The 22,120-nt window shown below is 51.1% G+C and overlaps 1 protein-coding gene across 4 annotated transcripts in view; it reads right to left on the reverse strand.

Annotated features, from left to right (window-relative positions):
- TP53BP2 (tumor protein p53 binding protein 2) overlaps window positions 1-22,120 on the reverse strand; it is a 57,277-nt gene that overhangs the window by 29,408 nt on the left and 5,749 nt on the right. For 2 of the 4 annotated variants that reach the window (XM_025877651.2, XM_025877649.2), the window contains exon 2: window positions 2,069-2,216. In XM_025877651.2, coding sequence (XP_025733436.1) covers window positions 2,069-2,216 — 148 coding nt within the window. Of the gene's footprint in view, window positions 1-2,068; window positions 2,217-2,985; window positions 3,031-8,338; window positions 8,360-22,120 lie in introns of those variants that run through there. The other 2 variants (XM_025877650.2, XM_025877652.2) reach the window with 2 other exon arrangements.

Genomic DNA, 22,120 nt, shown 5'->3' on the forward strand with positions numbered 1-22,120 from the left:
TGCACGGATCAAGAAGCTCCTCAAAGGACTTTCACTGCAGCATTTATAAAAGTAAGAGTGGAGGGGCACCTGGGTGGCTCAGTCAGTTCAGTGTCTGACTCTTGGTTTTGGCTCAGGTCATGATCTCAGGGTCGTGGGATCGAGCCCCGCGTGAGGCTCTGCGCTCAGCGTGGAGTCTGCTTAAGATTCTCTCTCCCTTCACCCCTCCCTCTGCCTGCACACTCTCTCTCTCAAAAAAATTTAAAAAATTAAAAATAACGATGTAGATTTACACATACTAATCTGAAAAACACCTCTAAGCTGGACTGTAAGGTTAAATGGCAAATTGCAGGATATTGATATGTATGATACTATTTACAAAAAGAAAAAACAGAAGGAAAATCAATACACAAAACTATTCCTACAATCATAAACGCAGAGAAAAGAGTCTGAGAGGTTCTCTGCTCCGCTAAGCGGCTATGCTGAGAGATCAGGGATGGGCAAGGGTAAAGGCTTCCATTCGGTCCACATCATTTCCTCTTCTACAAAAAAGAACACATTCAGGTGCAGTCATTTTTTTTTTTTTAACTAAAAAAGTGAGAAGAAAGAAAATCTTCTCAACATCGTCATATCTGAGTGAGCAAGACGCTGAGAGGAAAAAGAACGGGTAGAAGCAAGAGCTCCCGGGAGACACCGAGCCTCTTCCTGCTCCCGACGGGTGCTATTGATCACCTCTGTAAAGCGTAGAGCAAGGTGATCCGCTGAATGAAGGCGGTGGCAGCCAGAAGCATCCGGCCATGCACTGAGTCCCTCAGGACGTACTCACGGAGCAGCACCAGACGCCAGGCCCTCTCCCTGAACTGGGCACACTGACACAGGACACACACAAGCCTCTCCTCTTAGGGAGTTTACGTCCCAGTGCAGGTGTTTGGGCTATGGGGATTCAGGAGGCAGTAAACGAGGAGACACACATAACCCAGAGGATTAAATCAGGAGCTTCACGGCCACGGTAGCAGCATGCTCCAGCAGCATCTCTCCTGGAGGACGGAACGTTCCGGCTCAAGTCCAGGTGCCAACACCTGGACAGCAGTGCAGGCAGTGGGGAGGGCTCGCGCCAAGGCCCTACGGTGGGAAGGAGTTCACTCGGGAACAGAAGGGAAGCTGCAGGACGAGGAGAATGGTGCCCGGTGATAGCACAGACTTCACAACCCAAGATCAGAAATCTGGGTTTTATCCTCAGGAGACGAGAAAGCCACGGAGGAGTGGAAAGTCAGACTATCACATTTTCACTTGAAAAGGACCATTTGGGTTTCCTTATGTGAATGGTCTAATCCAGCTCCTTTGTGAAGGGAAAAGAAGTAAGCGAACCAGGGAGAGAGCACAAGACCGTCCACGACACCCAACAGTACGAAAGTCGGCCAAAGATGACCAAGACGTCTTGGCCTGGTAGAGAGGGGGCTCGGCTGCAGGCAGGGATTGTGAGTGGTGAGGACCCAGTTTACACGGTGTGTAACCCACGCTGGGACGCCTGGCACCCCCGGAGGAGGGAAAGAAGCAGGGGGAGGTCACCCCGGCTGTGCAGGAACAAGGCAGAAATTATGGAAAATTACTCACACATCTATAAACTCCTCAGGGGCCAGAAAAAGACCAGGCTGTCCCATTTTAGAGCTCCAAAGAACTGGAGTGAAGGATTGATTTCAAAGCTTAAAATAATGCCTATGATTTCACCACTGCCTTTTGCCACCACGGTAACTCAACACTGAAGAGCTTTCCCTAAAAACCTACAACAACTTGGAGAGGGCAAGGCAATCAGGACACCTCCCGTTTCTAATTCAGTGGGGTCCAAGCGCATAGGAACCGCCTGAGCATGTTCCAGGTCCGGCCCAGAAGCTTGCGCCGCTGGGCCACCTTGCCCTTTCACACGGCAGCGTCCTCGGTACTGCCGAGAAGGGAAGGCGCCCTGCGTCACAGCGGAGCTGGAGAGAGAACGCGGCGCCCTGAGGCTCGGGCGAGTCCCGGGTTTCTCCGCAAACAACACGCGCGCGGCCCGCGGCCACGTCTACTCGGCAGCCCGAGCCCGGTCTCATACCAGAGCCACACCACACTTCGGCCAGATGGCACTCGCTCTCTCCGGGCTCTTTGCACAGATCCACCACGTCTCTGCACATCGTCTCGGGGGTCACGGGGACCTCGGTGAAGTGCTGCTCGTTGTCACTGAGGTACACGGTGAGAAACATCTGCAACAGAGACAGAGACCGCGGCTGTCAGTGTCCACACTATGCTTTCACCTTCCAGTCACCTCGCATTCCCTTCCCAGAAACCTAGTCGAAGAGCGGTGCAGCGGCCTGGCCCCTCGGCCAGCAGTGCCTGCAGAGCCCCCGGGGGCCTTGGGGTTCGGGCCAACCAGTTCACACAGAAGGCCAAACGAAGTCCTGCCATGACACTGTACTGTTAAATACTCACACAGTTCCTCATAGGTGCCAGACCCACCCTAGAAACGGCCTCCTACCAATCCTGTGAGGGAAGATTTGGGGACATCTGCGTGCACCCTTATGTCTACACGGCCTCTTCGGCGGGAGACCTAAGAACGTGCTGCTCTGAGGGTGGGTGGGAACCAGGAGACACAACTTGGAGCGAACTCTAATATTTACACCAGGCGCATAGACCACCTATTCAAAACCACGTACTTTTATTTTTTTAAAGATTTATTTATTTATTTATTTACAGAGAGAGACACAGCGAGAGAGGGAGCACAAGCAGGGGGAGTGGGAGAGGGAGAAGCAGGCTTCCCGCCGAGCAGGGAGCCAGACGTGGGGCTCAATCCCAGGACCCTGGGATCACGACCTGAGCTGAAGGCAGACGCTTAACAACTGAGCCACCCAGGCGCCCCAAAACATCGTACTTTTCAGGCTAAAATGTTTTAATCAAATCAAATACCTACATTACAGCCTAAGTCTTTATCAACAAGGTGTTAGCAAAGCAACGGGCTGTGATGCTAAAACTTACCCGGCCTCACACACAACATAAACCGGACAGCGGAAGGCCTCAATCTCCAGCTCACTAGCCATCTCTCTCCTAATAAAAATAGACGTTGTCTCTTAAAAACACTGAGAGTAAAGAGAGCAAGCTTTCATGCCAATTAAATTATCCCCCCCAAAATATGAATTCCCAGTGCTGGAGAAACTGACAGCAAATACACGGCGGATGGCAACGGAGGTAGGGAACCCTGTGTGTTCACTCAACTTAGTGGGTCCACGTGTATCAGGATAAAACACACACAGTCTGACAGAAATCCCACTGGGAGCACTTCTCCCGCGAGAGTAATTCTTCTCAGGAAAGGAGAACGCCAAGGCTTTGGCAGGTCCACTCTGGACCAGCACACATTCTGTAACAATGATTAACAGGCCACCGACACTGGGAAAAGTTGGGGCTTTAAGGCCACAAAAGGGCAGAATGAGCAGGACCTGCACTGCGCTCAGGATGACATGGGCCCCCCACAGCCACACGCCTCCGCCTCTAGCTCAGACTTCCTCACCACCCCGACAGAGCTGCACTAGGCTCTCCTAGCAAAAAGGCAGCACCTGGTTAGGGACAGTGATGGACGCCCGCTAAGTGGTCGGGCTGGGTGCCTCAGGGGTGCGGTCAGTGAGAGGAGGGGCCGGCAGGGGAGAACACCCCCCAAGGGGAGCAGGCTCCGCACCACGCACCCTGCAGCTCCTCCTTCACCCCCGACCGTGTTTTCTTAAGGTCACCGCGTCCTCCCTTCTTACATCAAAGCTCCCAACCCGCGGGAACACGTGCAACGTGGAGAGTCGCCCAGACCATGAGAACACGAAGTAGGGAACCCAGAAAAATTAACACAGTGGATACCAGTGAAACAGTAAATAAAACATGGAAAAAACCGTACAGCTTCCCAGGACGAGCTGAGCAGCTTTCAAGCTAATTCTATCCGGTCCTTCCCCTCCCGACAAACCGTATTAAAAAAGACACATCGTTCCAGGCCTCAACCAGACAGGAAGGCTGCACTTTAAAACCACACAGAAATCATAAAGCCTTCACAAAAATCACTTGGAAAAAATAACAAAGATTCACTAAGCTCACAGACTTGCACCCTGCTGCGGCTCTGGCAGATTCTAGGGCCCATTTCATGACAGACCTCAACAATTTACACTCTGGTATTCCAGTGGCCCTCTATGCTCCCCACGCACCCCAACACCGTCTGAAGTTCAACGCCTCAAAGCCAGACAGTGTCTGTGCTGCACACAAGGGTCCCAGCACCTCCCGGCCCCCTCAGAGAGCCTCTGCACACAGAGCTCAGAAATTCACACCAACCCCACACAAGCAGGGCCGGCATTACTCTCTTTACTAATGAAGAAGACCCACGGAAGCGACAGACTTGGCTACTAAAACGACAGGGTCAATTCTGCTCTTCTGACCCATTCTCTCCTCTCCAGGCTGTTCCTTACAGCAGGAAAATAATAGGAAACGCTCTGTGTAATCACAGTAACCCAAACTCTAATAGAGATCTGGTCTCTTACTTTCTGGAAAACAACAGCTTTGTTTACTTACAAATACAATGACAAATAAGAATGAAGAGAGATGTGTTCTGTTTAAGATTACCTTTCCCCCAAAACGCACAACATTGCGTGAATGGCGGCAGGTGCATTTCTACCTTCAGTGTGTGAGGATGCGCGCAGTGCTGACTGACGGGGAGACCGGACCGTCCTAATGTGGTCGGCAGGCCGGCAGGCGGGCGGGGAGACATTGCTCTGAGTCCCGGGCAGGAGGTCTGGGCTCTGCCCCCAGATCTGTTAATAATTAGCCAGATCGCCTTAGGGGAGTCTTCCGCCCCAAGAACTGCCACTGACTTCGGGCGTCAGGGTCAAAGCCGACCTTTCCACAACAACCCGCACGCTGCAGCCAGCATCTGGCACGGAGCGAGGGCCTGAACAAAGGTAGTAAGAAAGGTTGGATTCCATAGAAAAGACAGGATCTTGTGACAAAATGGGGGGGCGGGGAGGGATAGTGCTACGTGTGAACTGCACAACTCAGGAGACACAAAGTGAATTCAGGAGGAAAGGCGGGACCGTTCTGCACTGCGTCGGAGGCGGGGGGGCGGGGGGGCAGCCGGGGAGGGAGGGGGAGTGGGTCTGGATTAGCGGACCCGTGACCTGCCCACGCCAACACCTGCCCCCACTCCCTTTCCGGGCCTCCTCTCCTAATCGGCTCCATCTCCACGATCCGCACAGGCCACCCTGCTCCACCTGCAGCCAGCCTGACTGCTCCCCTGGGCCCTGCGGGTCTGCCCTCAAGTGCTGCCGTCCCAGCAAGGCCTGCCCTGGCCACTCTTGCCCAAATCCCAACACCACGTGTGCACGCGCACGCACTTCCCTGCTCTGTGCTCTCCTTGGCACGGTCCCTCACACACCACATTTACACTTAGTTAACCTGGTCTTATCCTCCGTGTTCCCTTCCAGAACGTACGCTCCACACAGGCCAGGGGGCTGTCTCTTCAGCACCGTGGACCGCGCGGCCTGGCACGCACGCAGTAAGTCCGTGTTCATGGGTGAACGAGTCCTGTAGCTGGTCCTGCACCGCACAGATGCCCCTCGGATTTACTTTCACGGCAAGTCTCCCTCTGTGTGTCGAGAAGTGTGGAGCGCACGCGGCGCGAAGCACCGCCAGACACTCCGATGGAAACGAGAGCAGAGTCCTCCCAGTTCTTGGGCCCACCCCAGCCCGCCATCCTGCTGCTTCTTCCCTCCACTCAGTACGTACAGGCCACCTGCTCTACAGACTCAGTCCTACTGTGGAAATCACCTGTAATAAGCAGCACACAGCACAAAGTTCAGACCAGAGGGGTCTGTGTGGAGAGGGACGCGGGTGCGGCATGCACAAGCCCGCGGCTGGGAGCAGAAGGGTGCAGAGCGCATCTACAGGGGCAGCTAGAGGTGCTCGGGACATCAGTTCTCCCGTCCGCACGTCCACACCGGCAAGGTTCCGGAAGGCTCCAGGGCAGCCAGCTAAGCAGAACAAAGCACGAGCCAGGCTAAGGAGACAGCATGCATAAAGGCCTTGAGGAGGGGTCTGGTTTGTCACGTCCTGGGGACAGCAGGGTCCGCGGAGAGGCAGCAAGGGGAAAGGATTCGAGGGGAGTCATGAGGCCACTGGTGCTCAAACTGGGGCATGGACAGACAGTTGTTAACCACGGACGGCTGGGCTCCACCCTCAGTTTCTGACTGAGTGGATCCAGGAAGGGGGCTGAGATGCTGCATTTCTAACAAGCTCCCATATGATGTGGACACCGCTGGTCTGGGAACCACCGTTCAGAAGCCAGAGCAAGGAATCTGGACTTTAACTGAAGAGCCCACTGGAGGCAAATCGTCAAGAGACAGAGACATTAGTGATTGCCGGGGGGGCTGGGGGAGTGACTGCTAACAGCTCCGGGGCTTCGTCTGGGGCAATGTACATGCTGGAATTAGTGTGAGGGTGGCACAACCTGTGCAAAGTTGAAAAACCACTGAATTGCATACTTCAGAATGGTGGTATGTGAGTCATATCTCCATTATTTATTTATTTATTTATTTGAGAGAGAGAGAATGAGAGATAGAGAGCACGAGAGGGAAGAGGGTCAGAGGGAGAAGCAGGCTCCCCGCCGAGCAGGGAGCCCGATGCGGGACTCGATCCCGGGACTCCAGGATCATGACCTGAGCCGAAGGCAGTCGCCCAACCAACTGAGCCACCCAGGCACCCATCTCCATTTTTTTTAAAAGAGGTCCTTGGAGGATTCCAAGCAGGGGTGTGAAGTGATGTCATCTGAAACACTGCGGCTGCCGTGGAAGGAGATCCAGGGGACGGCCATGCATGCCCAGCTGAGAGGAAACGCAGCACCCGAGCTGGAGGGGGCCCAGGCTGCAGGTGACGGCAGACGTGGTCAAACAGCTAGAGGTGGATTATTGTGAAAGCAGAGCCAGAGACGTGCTTGATGGACGGTGGGTGGACGTGAAGGCAGAGAGTGACTGGCGTGAGCCTGGACCTGCTGTCTCGGCACCGGGCTGAGCGTCGCACGGAGGTGAGGGGGCCGGTCAGGGGAGCCTCCAGGGCAACTCGGAGCCACCTACCAGACACCGGAATGGACTTGAAAGTACGACAGGAGCAAACAGAGGCCTTGGCGCCCAAGGCTGGGCAAGATCAGCCAGGGACGGCAGACAGGACAGGGCCAGGGCTGGGCTGGAGTCGGTCGTACGACATCAACGTCCCGGACGTCGAGGACCCAGCAAAGGACTGAGAGAGGCCATCCACAGGTAAAGAGAAACTCACCCAAAGGAGTGCAGGGCCCCAGAGACCAAGTGGACAGACTGTCTCAACAAAGTCCAGTGAACTTAGGGCCTCCAAAAAGTGGCCAGAGAACTGACTCTCGGCCCCACACGTGGCACTCGGAGGCTGCCAGCTGCCCTGAAGCACGGACGGCCCAGACCAGACCCCGAGGGAGGACGCAGACCCAGCACAGCAGAGCCGGCCACGGCAGTGGGCCTTAACACCACGCAGAGGCAGCAGGGCCCCAGACGGAAGGCTGGGTGCAAGGGATGTCTACTTTCATTCCAGCAGGAGAGTCCTAATGGGCGGAGTGAATGGATGGGACCAGCCAGCAGAGAGGGGACTGGGGGGGCAATACTGACCATGACCGTGCTCCAGACCAGTGTCCACGGCCCAGTGGGGAGCTCCGCCGGACAGCCCACAAAGCCTCTGCCCTAGGCCAACCCGCCACAGCCCACCCTCACCTGCGTCCTTTCTCCCAAGTGATTATTCTACTTCTTACTCGACAAAGAGAATTTGTCAAGTGTGATGGATTTCTTCGCTGGTCACCACCGCACAGTGGCAACAATATGGCCAGAAGGGGGACACTTCACACTAAGTGACCGCGGAGGGGCCTCCCCCGCCCACGCCACTGCCGGGTGGACAAGAACCACCCCTGGTCCCCGCTGCCGGCCACGATATTTTTAACTGCCTCTTCTCTCTCCTAGAACATTATGAGTAAAACAACGTAAAGGCATCCCAACTTTGAGATAAACTTTTAAACCCATTTCATCCACTTTTCAATGTATACACATAAGTATGTCAAGTTAAATATCACTTCTGCTAATATATCACTTATAATTTAAAATCTTTTAAGTTATAATCTGGCCACAATTATGGGCTTCGGTGTGATAATTTATACCTATTTAAAATTTTATAGAGGAAGTGAATCAGGGACTTTCTCAATAAATACCAATTCTCTTCTTACTTGAAAGACTGGCAAAAAAATAAATCAGAAAGAGGATCAAAAGAGAGGGCCAGCTAAACTCATCATCCTATTAACCTGAGAAAAAGCAGGTGCACGCATTCTTCACGTGGCCACCTTCCTTTAGTTCACAAATCTGCTATGCTCCAAAAGGATAAAGAAATTCTTCAAAAATGTAATTTAATTCCCTAAAAAATGAAATAAAAACAAGGTGAAGCTGGTTTTGCTTTGTTTTGTTTAAAGTTTTATTAGCATGTTGAAAATTTTACTTTAAAAAAGACATTTTAGCTGACTCTATCAACTAAGTCCTGCAGGGAACAATTTGGGTCTACAATTCATGAACTTTTAAAGATTAAAAAATAAAATTGTTAAATCTTAGAAGTTTCCAGCATCCGATACCAAAACATTGTAGAAGGAAAAAGCACAAATTTTCGAAAATGTGTCGGTTTCGCACTGTTTTGTTACAAGACTGTTCACCACATCCTTTTCCACAAACGGGAACCTGGAACACACACATACCCACGCACAGAAAAAAGTCTGGAACCATATTCACCAAGGAACAACAGTGATGCGGTGGTGAGAACATTATGAAGTGACTTTTTGGGAGCTCAGCCATACTTAAATTTTCTAGAATGATTATGTACCATGTGCACAATAAAACTGGTATTTTAAGGAGCCGATGATGAAATTGGGAAGATGAACACAAGGCGCCACTGCTTCCCGGGGCCCTGCTGTGACATGTACGACAAGCATGCCCTCCGTCGTGCTTTTCTGGGGCCCCAACGCTGCCCCAACTTTAGTCGGGGGCCATGAGAAACAGCAGTCCCGAAACAGATCTTGGAAATCCACCCCATGAGAACGGAACAGTATCTGGTCACAGAAAGGACTGCAGTGCGGAGATGCGCGGTGACGCGGATGAACCTTGACAGCATTATTATACTGAGGGACAGAAGCCGGACACAAACCGGACACGTCCCGAACATTCAAGGGCACAGAGACAGCGCATTAGTGGTTGCTAGGGGCTGGGCAGGGGGGCAGGAGTAACTGATCAAGAGTACGGGGTTTCCATCCGGGGTGATGGAAACGTTCTGGAATTGTGGTGCTGGTTACATAACCCTGTGAAGTTACTAAAACCACTGCCCTGCACACTTCACGGGGTGAATTTCACGGAACGTGAATTATATCACTATTTATGCGTGCTTTGTGTAAGATACAAAAATCTCTTAAGGGAGATGAAATATGCTCGTGGAAAAATGAGACAATTTACTATTGAAGTACATGAATGAGACTGAAGGTAAAATGGAAATTCAGAAATGAAAAAAATGCACATGATGGGAGACAGGCTGAGGCTGAGGTTTCGGCCCAGAGGCACAAATTAATGGAAAGCATAAGAAAATAATAAAACAGGGGCACCTGGGTGGCTCAGTTGGTTAAGCGACTGCCTTCGGTTCAGGTCATGATCTCAGGGTCCTGGGATCGAGCCCCGCATCGGGCTCCCTGCTCCGCAGGAAGCCTGCTTCTCCCTCTCCCGCTCCCCCTGCTTGTGTTCCCCCTCTCGCTGTGTCTCTCTCTGTCAAATAAATAAACAAATCTTTAAAAAAAAAAAAAAAAGGAAAGAAAATAACAAATCTATATAACCTTACTTCCAAATACGTTGTCTTTCCTGGCATGTATATTTTAAAACACCGTATTCCCAAGGATGCAGAGATGACTTCCTCAGCTCCCTGGCCCACAGGGAAGCACGCAAAATGGGGCTCCCCGGGGAGGCTGTCATGAGAGTCTTACTTGTTCTCACGGACTCAAGCTCCGAGTATTTCCCGAGAACCTTGGAGGTGAATTATTGTCATCGGGAAGAACGCAGCAATCATCAGGCCAAAGCCTCACGGCAGCCCTCACAGAGCTGTGCACCGCGAGGACCGGGAACCACGGGGGCACCTGAAAACGTGCGTCGCGGCGGGCGACAGCGACAGGCCAACAGAGTGGACGCTCTTCTTCCCTCGGTACCAGTGAATACCAGCGGCCCCTCCCGGGGGGGCAGAGACACAGTAACACGCTAACTACAGGCTAACTTCGTGCCAACTTGTAAACCAGGAACTTCATTTTTTTATAGCATGAGCCACTAGGAGAAGAGATTCCTCAAAACACGATAAAATCTAAAGTGTCCTTCAGAGCAGACGAATAACAGGCAGGTCACATGAGATAAAACAAACCGCAAAACCTGGGGGGGTGTAATTGTTTTAACTAAACTGAAACAATGAGGTACCACTTACAGCTATTACATCAGCGATTTGATTAAAAGATCCAACAGAGACTGTAGGACAGTGATTCACCCGGACATGATGGTGGCACCATATACATTGTTAAAGTCCATTTGGAAAATAAAATGGGTCGTGTCAAAAGGCACAGAATTAGGTCTACCTCACGACCTTACTTACGGGAATTTATCCCAAAGAAGTAACTGAAATGAAGAAAAATTCTAAATGCCACTAGATTTTCACTACAAGGTTAGATCTATGAAGAGTAATGTGGCAAACTGAATATCCAGCAACATGGAAAAGTAAGTTATGACCCAAATACGGTGTTAGGAAAGTGGTAAGATTAAGTGACAGAGCAGAATCGTGTAAAGTCGTAGATCAGAACCGTCTAAAATACACGTAGAGATGAACTGGCCTGTACGGAACACACAGGATGCGGGCACACACGTCCCTTTAAAATGTTCTCAATGTTAACGTCTCCACACTAACTTCAGTTTCAAAGTTCACTTACTATAGACTGTGGTAAAAGACTGTGGAAATACTCTCCTGAAAGCGGCAGCCGAGATGACTGTTTACGTCAACTTCTTAAGGGGCTCGATTGGAGAGGAAAGGCTCGGAGGAGATGGTATTTTAAGGAGCCCCTCGCCCCGTGCGCTGCCTGCCACCCCCGCCCTCTGCAGTGACTCAGGCCCACGTCATGTCCGAAGACGACTTGCCCTTCCCAAACTCTAAAGTCACAATCTCCAATTAAAAAGAGTGGGTCACAGACGTATTTTTAAGGCTCTGTTTCAGAGGGCATGTAGTCACTGGGACTAAAATATTATGCTCTTAACATAAGAACGATTCATGTTCGAGGAGGCATTATCTCAGATTAAAATTTGGAAGAGTCTTCCAAGAGAAATACAAAACAAAAACAAAAACAAAAACCCCACAAAAACTGGCTAGGGCATTTACAAGAAATTTACTTTGTGTCAGAGGCTACAGTTTATGCCTCTGATTTACAAAACCATGAAAAGCTCCACAGAAAAAAAAAGGAACCAAAAGTATAAAATGCTCCTCGTCACAGAAAGGAAACAAGGCTTTGTGATAGCAGCTTTGGGAGTTCTGACTCATAAACCCTTCAATCCGTCCAGTTCACCTAGGAGAAAAGAATACGGGGGGGGGGGGGGCGTCCCTTAGAGGAAAAGGAACAATCTGTAAGACGGGTGACACAAATCCTCCCCAAGCCTCACAACTCTCAGGAACTGTGCGTCAGGATGGGCAGCAACCAGGCTGGGGGTGAGACCAGGAAGGAGTCTGCATGGTTCGGGGTTCAGCACTCCCCTGTGCGGGAAGAAATGCAAACCATCACTTCCCTTTTACACTGGGCTGCACCCTGCCTGCCAGAGCAACACCTCCCTCAACACGATCATCCAGACGGGGAAAGAATGATCAAACAGGAACATCAGCCGAAGCTTCGTTCAACCGCTCAGGAGCACATGGCCCTTCAGCCCAGTGGTGGCCGCCAACAGCAGAAGGGCTAGAAATGACACGCAGGTCATCCCCATCTTCTGGGATCTTCTGCCACGCCTCCTCACAGGTGGGTCAGGCTTCATGGGTCAGCGCTCCACCCGGTTCTCCAGCCTGGATGCCCTTCCCCGCCCCCCCCCCCCAGTGTCCACGTGGGCAGCCGCAGGGGTCTCTGGGGAGCCTCCCTCGGGGTGCAGGGACACGCATCTCCCAGTGCTGCGTCCTGGCCCTCAGAGACCGGCCCGGCCTCGTGTCAGCTGTCAGGCACCACGGCTGGGAGGCCAGGACTTCCGCCTGGAGTTTACTCTCAAGGCCACTAGGCTGCCCATCGAAACCTCCATCGCGGATGGTGAGTTGCATCTACCAGTGCTCTGTTCGGAGTCAGGGACGTGTAAACCCACCTGGACACCGAGCGCACCGCTTTTTATCACAGCATCGTTTACAAATAGTCCATCAGTTTCTATCAGCCACATGAGTTAGTTAAAGCAAAATCATAAAATCATAATCGATGGATTTTTTTTTTTTTTTTTACCCTTTTGGTCACGACAGCAAGTTAGTGGAAGTTAGAAATCAACACCCCAGGAAGTCTCAACAGCGATCTGGACGGCAACAAACAGGGAGTCCCCCAGGTACCCAGTGTCATCCAGAGTACCCGGTCATCCTCCAAGATCATCTCCATTCCAGAAAAAAATGATATGGCAAATATGAAGTGGCTACTTTGAGAGAAAAATCCTCTACGGAAAAATCATGTTCTCTCAGAAAGCTGCTCTCAGATGTCTGATCACATCCCCACTGGGTGCCTGAGAGCCGACGGCACCACTACCTCCGGGCCTCCCAGGACTGGCGTCCTCCCGACATCTATCCCTCGGGCGAAGCTCCTGGTTCTGTCCCTTCCCAGCCCCAAGTGCTTGTTGACCTGGACATCTGTCCCGCCCGTGCCCGCTAGGACTTCCTGAGCACAGGTGCCACCCGGAAAGGCAGGAGAGGAGATTGCGACACGCGGCGGCTCCTGGAGAGGCATCTGGACAGAGGCCGAAGGAGCCACCTAGAAACTCTGGGGAAGACGCCCCACGGGAAGGCCACACGCGAATGACCAGAAAGAAGGGGCAGGCGCGAACAAGGGCTGGTTCACCAGGGCCCCGCAGGTCAAGAACAAACAGGCTTTCTAGTACGGGAGAGGTGACTAGCGGGGTTTTCAGAATGTGGTCCCCAGACCAATGGCATCAGCATTACTTGGGGACTTGTTAGAGCAGAAAGTCTCAGCCGTGCTGCCCCCCTCGCAGACCTCCTGAATCGGGGGCCCTTGGGGTGGGCCCCGCCCCCCTACTACATACAGCTTGAGAAGCACCAGCTTCGAGGGTTATGAGCGGGGCTGGGAGGACCGGCTATCAAGAACGACCCACCCCGCGCACTAACTATTGCAGCACCAGGAGCTAACTGGGAAACGGTAACAGCATCGAAACACACTCACGGGCACTCATACTTATCTCTGCATAATTTGAATTTCAGGGAACTTTGTTTACATCATCTGTTGCACAATCACGGCCTCAAAACACCAAATGAGAAACCTAAAAACCCACACTTTTCCTCACTCATCTCCCCGGGTTAGCTCGCCTGTTCCCTACACCCTGTCCCTTAGTGTCCAAGTCATCCCCATGCTCCTAGAATGACTGAGAGGCCCTCAGACTGGCCCAGCCCCTCCTACACACACAGGCACGCTCGTTCACCCCTCCAGCCGCAAGAAAACGTGCTCTTTGCTTCACTGACATCCACTCGCACACAGTTGTTTATACGCCTGTCTCACTGGTGCATAAATTCCTAGGACAGAGGTTTTGACCCTGAAAGGCTTCTTCCACCCCCACACTATCTCAGATCTCCCACACGGCACGTCGACAACACAAGCTCGTGCAGTTGCATGGACGCTGTGGGTCAGAGCTCCATGGCGGCTGGGAGAGTCAGCAGGAACCCAGGGCGTGAGCAAGAGCGAGCGCCTACACGAATGCGCGGTGTAACTTGAAAGTGAGCATTCCTAAAACCAGACCGTGGCTCAAAAGAAGAAACAAGGCATTCTGCTTGGAGTAACTTAAGAAATCTGTTCTCTCCTTCTCAACCATGCCTGAAGCCTGACTCAGAGAGATCTCAAACTCCAAGTCTATGCCGCAGAGCATCGCGTTAGGCCACTCTGCTTTCAGTATCTGTCGTCAACAAACAGCGAGGAGAGGAAAAAGACTAAACACCGTGTGTGAGGAGGTCACTGCCCACCCCGACCCCTGCTCCCTACGGCTCGCACTCTTCTACCCTGAGCACGGCTGCTTCGTGGGTGCAGGAACAGCTTCACATAAAGGCACTTTTTCATCCTACGTCTCGCTTTTCTCCACTCAGCACACTACTTCTCGGACCCGCCCATGAGGCCGTGAGTACAACCAATCCACTGCTTCCAGTTCCCCCCTTTCTGCCTCACCCTTTGTAATCCAAGTGTTCCTCCATTCTCAAAGACTCCAGCTCTGGGAACCTCGAAGAAAGCTCAAAAGCCCATTGTGGACATAAATATAGCTGGGTGAGAACTACCCTCACCTAAGAAAATCCAAAGAAAGAACACTCAGGGGCACCTGGGGGGCTCAGTCGGTTAAGCATCTGCCTTCGGCTCAGGTCATGATCCCGGAGTCCCGGGATCGGGTCCCACCTGGGACTGCCTGCTCCATGGGGAGCCTGCTTCTCCCTCTCCCCCTGCCCCTCCACCTGCTCATGCTCGCCCTCTCTCTCAAATAAATTAATACAATGTTTAAAAAAAATTAAGACCATTCATCCAATCCAGCAGTACTTATCGGGTCCCACAGGGTGTCAACCAGTGCGGCAAGCGCCAGAAACACGGCGGCGAGAGGTGTGGTGCCTCCAAGAGGGGGCGGAGCAACTCCTGGCTGCACACTGACGGGCTGTATGCGGGAGCCTCGTGGAGATGCACACAGATCCAGGGAGAGCAGGAAGCAACCACTCCCTCCCGAGGAGTGCCCCCGAACTGGAAGCTGAAGGATGTGTAAGATGAGAAGAGGAACATCCAGGCAGAAAAACATCCCCACATGCAGAGGCGCGAGCGCACCAGGCACAGCATCGTCACGCTGGTCCTGGAGCTGCCGAAATGGGAAGGTGGGGCAAGACTGGACAAATACGCAGGGACGGGCCAATTCTCAACCCGTGGGGCACAGACATGCTGCAGAAACTGCCAGGGTGGCGTCACCCACACACGGAGTTACGGCGAGGTCAGAGGGCGCAGAGCACGTCATGGACGGAAGCAGGTCCAACTTGCCAGGAGCACAAGGAATGCGGACACCCAGCCCCACCAGCAGCCCTAATGCAGATCCCCTGGGGGCACGGACGAGGCAGGAAGCACATCTACTGGAACGGGGACACAATTCCAACTGCAGGCCAGAGAGTGGTGGCATGAGCGGATGCGGACTTGTTGGGTGTTTTGCATCTTTCTATCACTTGCACCGTGAGGCTCAATATTTGGATGGAAGCACACGGTCGGCACAGAAGGCTGACCTTAGACCCGGGCTAGACATCAGACACTTCACATCTGACCAGGGAGCTCATCTCACACACTGCAACAGAATCAGTCCTGGAATCTTCTGGAGAGGGAAGACACAGACTTCTGTTTCAGGAAAACCACCACGGATGTAGTGTGTGGAATGGACCGGAGGGGCAGGGAACAGTGCAGGCAAGAAGAGACACAGGGAGAGGATTGCCGGAGCCCAGGCAGGGGAGGGGCGCCAGGGACAGGAAAGGGGTAGTGACACAGAGACCGCACGGGGTGGGAGGACCACAGAAGAACAGAAGGAAAGGGGCCCAACGCCCAGGTCTCCAGCGGCCAATGGCAACAAGCAAAACCTACCAGGAAAAGACCTCTCTACCATTGAAGTGTTATGCAAAATAGCCCCCCTCTTCTGGAAATCAGCAAATGCCCGAAATCTCCCACCTATCACAAACCAGCTAGCAGTTGTGGTTCAGAAAAACAGGGGCAGGTGACCTTTAGAGTTGAGGCAGCTCTGACTTTAATTTCCTAGATGGCTGGCTACTATGTATCTCTGTCAATAAAAGGGAGAGATCTCTGATTTAAAACAACTGGTAAAGTGACTTGTAGGTAAGCCCATCAGAAGCTGCCAAGGCGGTATGGTCACGGGGTCAAAAGTACGGTCGTTGTAAAACGATTTTAAGGTTCAGGCTTCCTTCAGAAACCAGACTTGCCCTGCTCAGTTTGAAAGACGCCTAGTGACTGAGGGCTGCTCTGGAATCCTATACAGAATCCGGTTTCTCCTCACTCGCTCGGGAGGGAGCTTGTGGAATGGGAGCCGCCTTCCCTACTCCCGCCGCTCTTACTCCCAACCCTTGGGCGGCGTGCTGCCAGCTCGTCTCACCCCAGGGCTCCCCAGTGGCACGAGGGCAGGTTATTAAAGCAGGGGACACACTGTGTCGGTCTGTGAAATCAATAAGGGGAGACCTCACCAGAGTGGATTCTGGATGCGGAAGGGGAGGCTGGAAGGGGGAGCCGCATCACTCAAGGTCAACTGCAGATCTAACAGAAGAACCCTCCCCGGGGGAAGAATCCGAAATTACAGGCCCCCACGGGGAAAGATGCTCACTGCACCTCTTACAGGAAGTGAGCACCCTAGCAGCGCGGCCGGTGACAAACCACCGTCCCCCCGAACTCCTGTTTTTCTCCAGTGGACTTTGCTTCAAAGCAACCCTCCCAACTCCCTCCTTGTCCATAAAACCACGTTCCTCTCCTTCCTGTGCTGGACTTGGGCCTATGGTCTTGTCCTAGCTTGCGTGTCCCAAACTGCAATTCTCTGCTATTCCCGAAAAAAGCACTTTCGTGGGAAAGTGACTGTTTCATTTAAGGTTAACAAGTTCACAACCAGTCACACTACCGGCTGGGCCCTTGCTGTGATAAGGTGCGGCTTTTACTCATTCTCAGGGGCTGTCTGTGGACCTTCCTCAGGGGCCGTAAGCGGCCTTCCCTCTCCCTGCCTCTCCCGGCTGATTCCCTCTGGCAGCTGCACAGCCCACTGTCCACAAAGCAACACAGGGGTCTTTCCTAATCAGTGAGACGCAGTCCCTTCTGCTGCCACGCCCCGGGGGCTACTGCATCCCCCCAGTGCCACCTCAGCCCTCGGCACCCTCGCCGCCGTCCTTGAAGCGCCAGTCCCCTGGGGCCGTATTGTGTCCTCCAGGCCCGTGCCCCCAGCCCAGCCTCATAATGTTCTAGGAGGGAGAAGGAGCAGTTACAAATATTGTGACACACAGGACCAGCTCCTCCCGGCCATGTGGGTCCCAGCTGAACTGTCATTTCCCTGCCCCACGACCTAAAGCAGCCATCCCAGCTGCACGATCCTACAGGAATCCCACTCTCCGTTTCTTTCTTATTCTCCACGCCCCCCCCAACCCCACTCAGCTCCATGGCAGGTAAGCTCCCTGGACATGTCTTATCCTCTCCTGGATCCGGGCAGTTAGAATAGTGCCCAGAACACCGCGGATGGTCCCTACATATTTGCGGACAGATGCCAGCCCAAAGGGCCATCCAATACAATCAACAGGTTAATGAAGAAGAATGAAGACATCCAAAATCAGTCTCTAGGGGCGCCTGGGTGGCTCAGCCGGTTGAGCATCTGCCTTCGGCTCAGATCATGATTCTGGGGTCCTGGGATTGAGCCCCACGTCTGGTTCCCTGCTCAGGGAGGCCACCCCTCCCATTGCCCCTCCCCGCCAAACCCCCCCACCAGCTCAGGCTCTCTCTCTCTCTCTCTCAAATAAATAAAATCTTTAAAAACAAAACCAAGCAAAACAAATCAGTCCCTAGTTTACTTCCGATAAATTCACCTCAATAAGCTGGATCACTACTCAGACTGCGTGGTCACTCGGTGCCCACCCTGACTTCCCACCAGCAGTGGCGAGGTACCACGCAAGCTCCTGGGACCAGCTGAAGATGGATGACTGGGGGTGGCGCTCTCCCCACAGACGTTGTACACCCCCCCATCCTCCACGTCTCCCCACATGCCCGTCCACTTCTGCTGCTCCCTTCCCTGCATCATCACCTTCAGGCCCAGTTTAAAAAATACCCTCCAGGGGCGCCTGGGTGGCTCAGTTGGTTGAGCGACTGCCTTCAGCTCAGGTCATGATCTCAGGGTCCTGGGATCGAGCCCCGCATCGGGCTCCCTGCTCCGCGGGAAGCCTGCTTCTCCCACTGACCCTCCCCCTGCTTGTGTTCCCTCTCTCGCTGTCTCTCTCTCTCTGTGTCAATTAAATAAATAAAATCTTAAAAAAAAAAATGCTTTGTTCTAAAAAAAAAAAAAAAATACCCTCCAGAGAAAGAGGATTCCACACGCCTCCTACAAACGGTGGCTGTCCCCTCCCTCCCTCCCTGCCAGTGCCGTGGAGGGGCTGAGATCTCCATGGAGTGTTCGAGGTACAAAGACAACAGGCACTGAGGTGTTTCCACGGCACGGAGGCAAGGTGGTCACCTCCGTGTCATTCGAAACTTTCTTCTCACCCAGTTTGGGTTGAAATATGGAAAATGTCTGTTTTCCCCTTCCTACTTGAAAAACAATTGTAGTTATGTTGTGAAAACTAATGTTTGAAGTTATCATTCACCAAAAGAACACCATGGCCACTGTTTGTCCTGTAGAGGGTATACAGAAATTGTCTAACAGAGGCACTCTGCCACCTCAAAGAGCGTCTGTCTGCAGGCAGACCTGGTTCCTATCTCATTTCTGCTGAGTGACCAGGAGCAAATTCCTGAAACCCTTTGAGCTTCAAATTCCTCCTCTGTGGAATGAGGAGGAGAAGACTCGCTTCACAAGGGCAGCAGGAAATTCAATGGGATGACCAACCTAAAGCACCAGGCATGGGGTCGGGCACAGACGGGGTCTCAGGAGAAGCTCCTTCCCCTTCCCTGGGAGGGACACCAGAGCGCAGGACTTCCAAGCCCCCTGCTCTGCTCAAGCAGAAGTGGTCACCCCACGGCAGACGACTGAGCATCTGTGCTGTCCCTCCCCCGTTATTACCATTAGCACCTGCACCTGGAATTCCAGACTCCTTTATTCATGACGGTTTTCCTCTACTTGTCTACTTGTGTCATAGAGACTTTGATTTGAAATGTCTGAAATGTAAAGAAGGTAGTACTAAGCTAAAAATCTGCTTCTAGAGGAACAACTGAAGTAGGCATTTCAGAAGTAATAGTTCAGTATTTACTGGCCAAATGAATATTTTCGATGAAAATGTAGTTCTCTTATCATCCCAATAAATCATTTGGTTTGGGATAAATTTTATGTAGAAAAAACTATAAAATGACCACAAGTTGCTGAGTCTGGGAAACTACTTTTCCTACACAAGGTCTATGTTTAGAATGTGCATTTCTTTGATAAAATAACTTTCTTTTGCTCAGACAGCATACAAAATGTTTTCAGGGCCCTGCCTCCATGTCACCCAGTGCTCCTGAAGGATCCCCTACTGACTACAACTTCTCCTTGGCTCTCCCCAATAGAATGTAAAATTTTAATGTCTCACTCAGCACTCCAAAATAAGTATACGTTTCACACAGAGTCCGTCATCTGTGTTTTCTTTTCTCAATTACATCTGACTAAAGAAAAATGCTCTCTTCAGAGCACAGCACTCCATCGAAAAGCAAGTATTTCAATCATGTTTGGCTTAGTCGAGTGGCATGAGCAGAAAAGAACACTCTGGATTCCTAAACTCTCCTACCCCACTCTCCTTATCCTTTGACACTTCGTAGAGGTTGGGGAGAGGTTCACAAGCCAAGACAGCAAATCGCACCAACAAGCACTGGTCGCAGTACCCTCTGAGCCGGAGAGAGGCCGCATGACACAGGGGCGCCAAGAACAGTGCGGAGTTAGCTTCAGACAGACTTTTTAACAAGTGCCACAAACCTGATACATTACCAACGGATAAATGTCTATAGTATTCCTTAAAAGCTTCAGAAAAAAAACAGGTTTTGTTTTACTGTTTCTACTTTCTACTGTTGGGGGGTCAAGGGACAGGAATTGGGAGAGAAAACAGTTCTTCCTAGAAGCAACATATGAGTAAATGACCCTCCGTTCCCGTGTCCTCCAGATAAATAAATTCTCTTCAAGTTAACTGTTAAAATACAAGCAGCTGCAGGCTTGTGCTAAGGTTCTTTACAAAGTCTAAACCGTTTCCCCGAAACAGGTAAAAATACAGAAAATTTTTAATGCTTTTCAGCTTTTAATGAATATAGCAGAAGTCACAAGGCAACAAATCTCACTACAGCACATAAAATGTGAGGTATCTGCCACATTTTTTTAAAACAGATGATCTGCTTAACTGCCTTTGGGAATTACAATTCTACAGAGATGGAGAACTTGCCTTAAACTTTATTCTGGAGCCTAAGCTAACCTGCTACATTAGTATCAACAAGAAGAAATTCTTTCACCACATGGTATAATCATATAAATACAATGTTCTAAAGCTGTAACTTGAAAGCTTTTTAATTTCAACACATAATTTCACTTTGGAAAATATGTGCAAATAAGACCGCCCTTTTACAGGAAAATAATACAACTATTGAAGCAGAAGTCATGCCTTTGGTCTGTGAGCTGCATGAGGTGCAGTTTCCCTCAGAAATATATAAATCCTACCAACCAGCCGTCAGACTATTCTAAAGGTGATACAGCGAGGGCGCCTGGGTGGCTCAGATGGTTAAGCGTCTGCCTTCGGCTCAGGTCATGATCCCGGGGTCCTGGGATCGAGTCCCGCATCAGGCTCCCTGCTAGGCGGGGAGCCTGCTTCTCCCTCTGCCTCTGCCTCTCTCTCTCTCTCTCTCTCTCTGACTTTCATGAATAAATAAATAAAAAACATTAAAAAAAAAAAAGAAAAGAAAAGAAAACCTTTAAAGGTGATACAGCGAGAACCCAATTTTTTTGTCCTAGACTCCCCAGACTAGAAGCTCACACAACCGGGTATCATCTTACAACATCACGGAATAACTAGAAATAATTGGGACACTCTGCAACCCTGGAAGAGAAAATGCCACAAATTTAAAACTTAAATCCTGATCAGGTCAACTGAGCTTTTTAAAATAAGGTATCATTTTCTTAAAATCATTATCTGTATCAGGGCCATACGATGAAATAAGTTCCAAGAGAACACTAAACTAAGTAACTGGAAAACCCATTTCCCAAGTCATTAGGGGTAAACAGGTCATTACGATTTCATTTTAAAGTATTAACGTAGGGGCGCCTGGGGGGCTCCAACCGTGAAGCGTCTGCCATCAGCTCAGGTCATGATCCCGGGGTCCTGGGACCTGCTTCTCCCTCTGCCTCTCCCCTCCCCCCGCTTGTGCTCTCTCGCTTTCTAATAAATAAATAAAATCTTATGGCTCAGTTGGTTAAGCAACTGCCTTCGGCTCGGGTCATGATCCTGGAGGCCCGGGATCAAGTCCCGCATCAGGCTCCCTGCTCAGCGGGGAGGCTGCTTCTCCCTCTGACCCTCTCCCCTCTCATGCTCTCTATCTCATTCTCTCAAATAAATAAATAAAATCTTAAAATAAATAAATAAATAAATAAATAAAATCTTTTAAAAAAGAGTATTAATGTAAACAGGAAGCTGCCAATATGTGATTCCAACATAAAATTACTCTTTGGGCTACTTTGTCAAATGGGCCACTGTGTCAGTACTGTGGCCACGAGGCCCATGTGGCTATTTAGATATAATTAACACTAAATTGTTTTAAAACATCAGTTCCTCATCCCACTGGCCACACTTCAAGTGCTGGTGGCCACCGTACTGGACAGGACAGACACCACGCATGTCTATCACAGCCAGGCACGCCTGTAACACATGGTATCTACTGGACAGACAGGGAAGTTCAAGTCCTCTGGCCTTCCATGTGGCAATGCACAATACCATGTGGTTTTGTGTGTGGCTTTGTTTTGTTTTTAATTTACCATTTCAATAGCAGATACAAACAGGAATTTTTATAAAGCTCCATCTAAAAAGAGTAATGAATGCTTTTAGAGATAGCTAAACTCATAAAGATATTTCTGAATATATGCTTTGCTTAAAT

Source organism: Callorhinus ursinus, unplaced genomic scaffold (genome assembly GCF_003265705.2).
Source record: "Callorhinus ursinus isolate GAN/ISIS: 27379988/994484 unplaced genomic scaffold, GSC_fseal_2.0 scaffold13, whole genome shotgun sequence".
NCBI classification, from domain to species: Eukaryota; Metazoa; Chordata; class Mammalia; order Carnivora; family Otariidae; genus Callorhinus; species Callorhinus ursinus.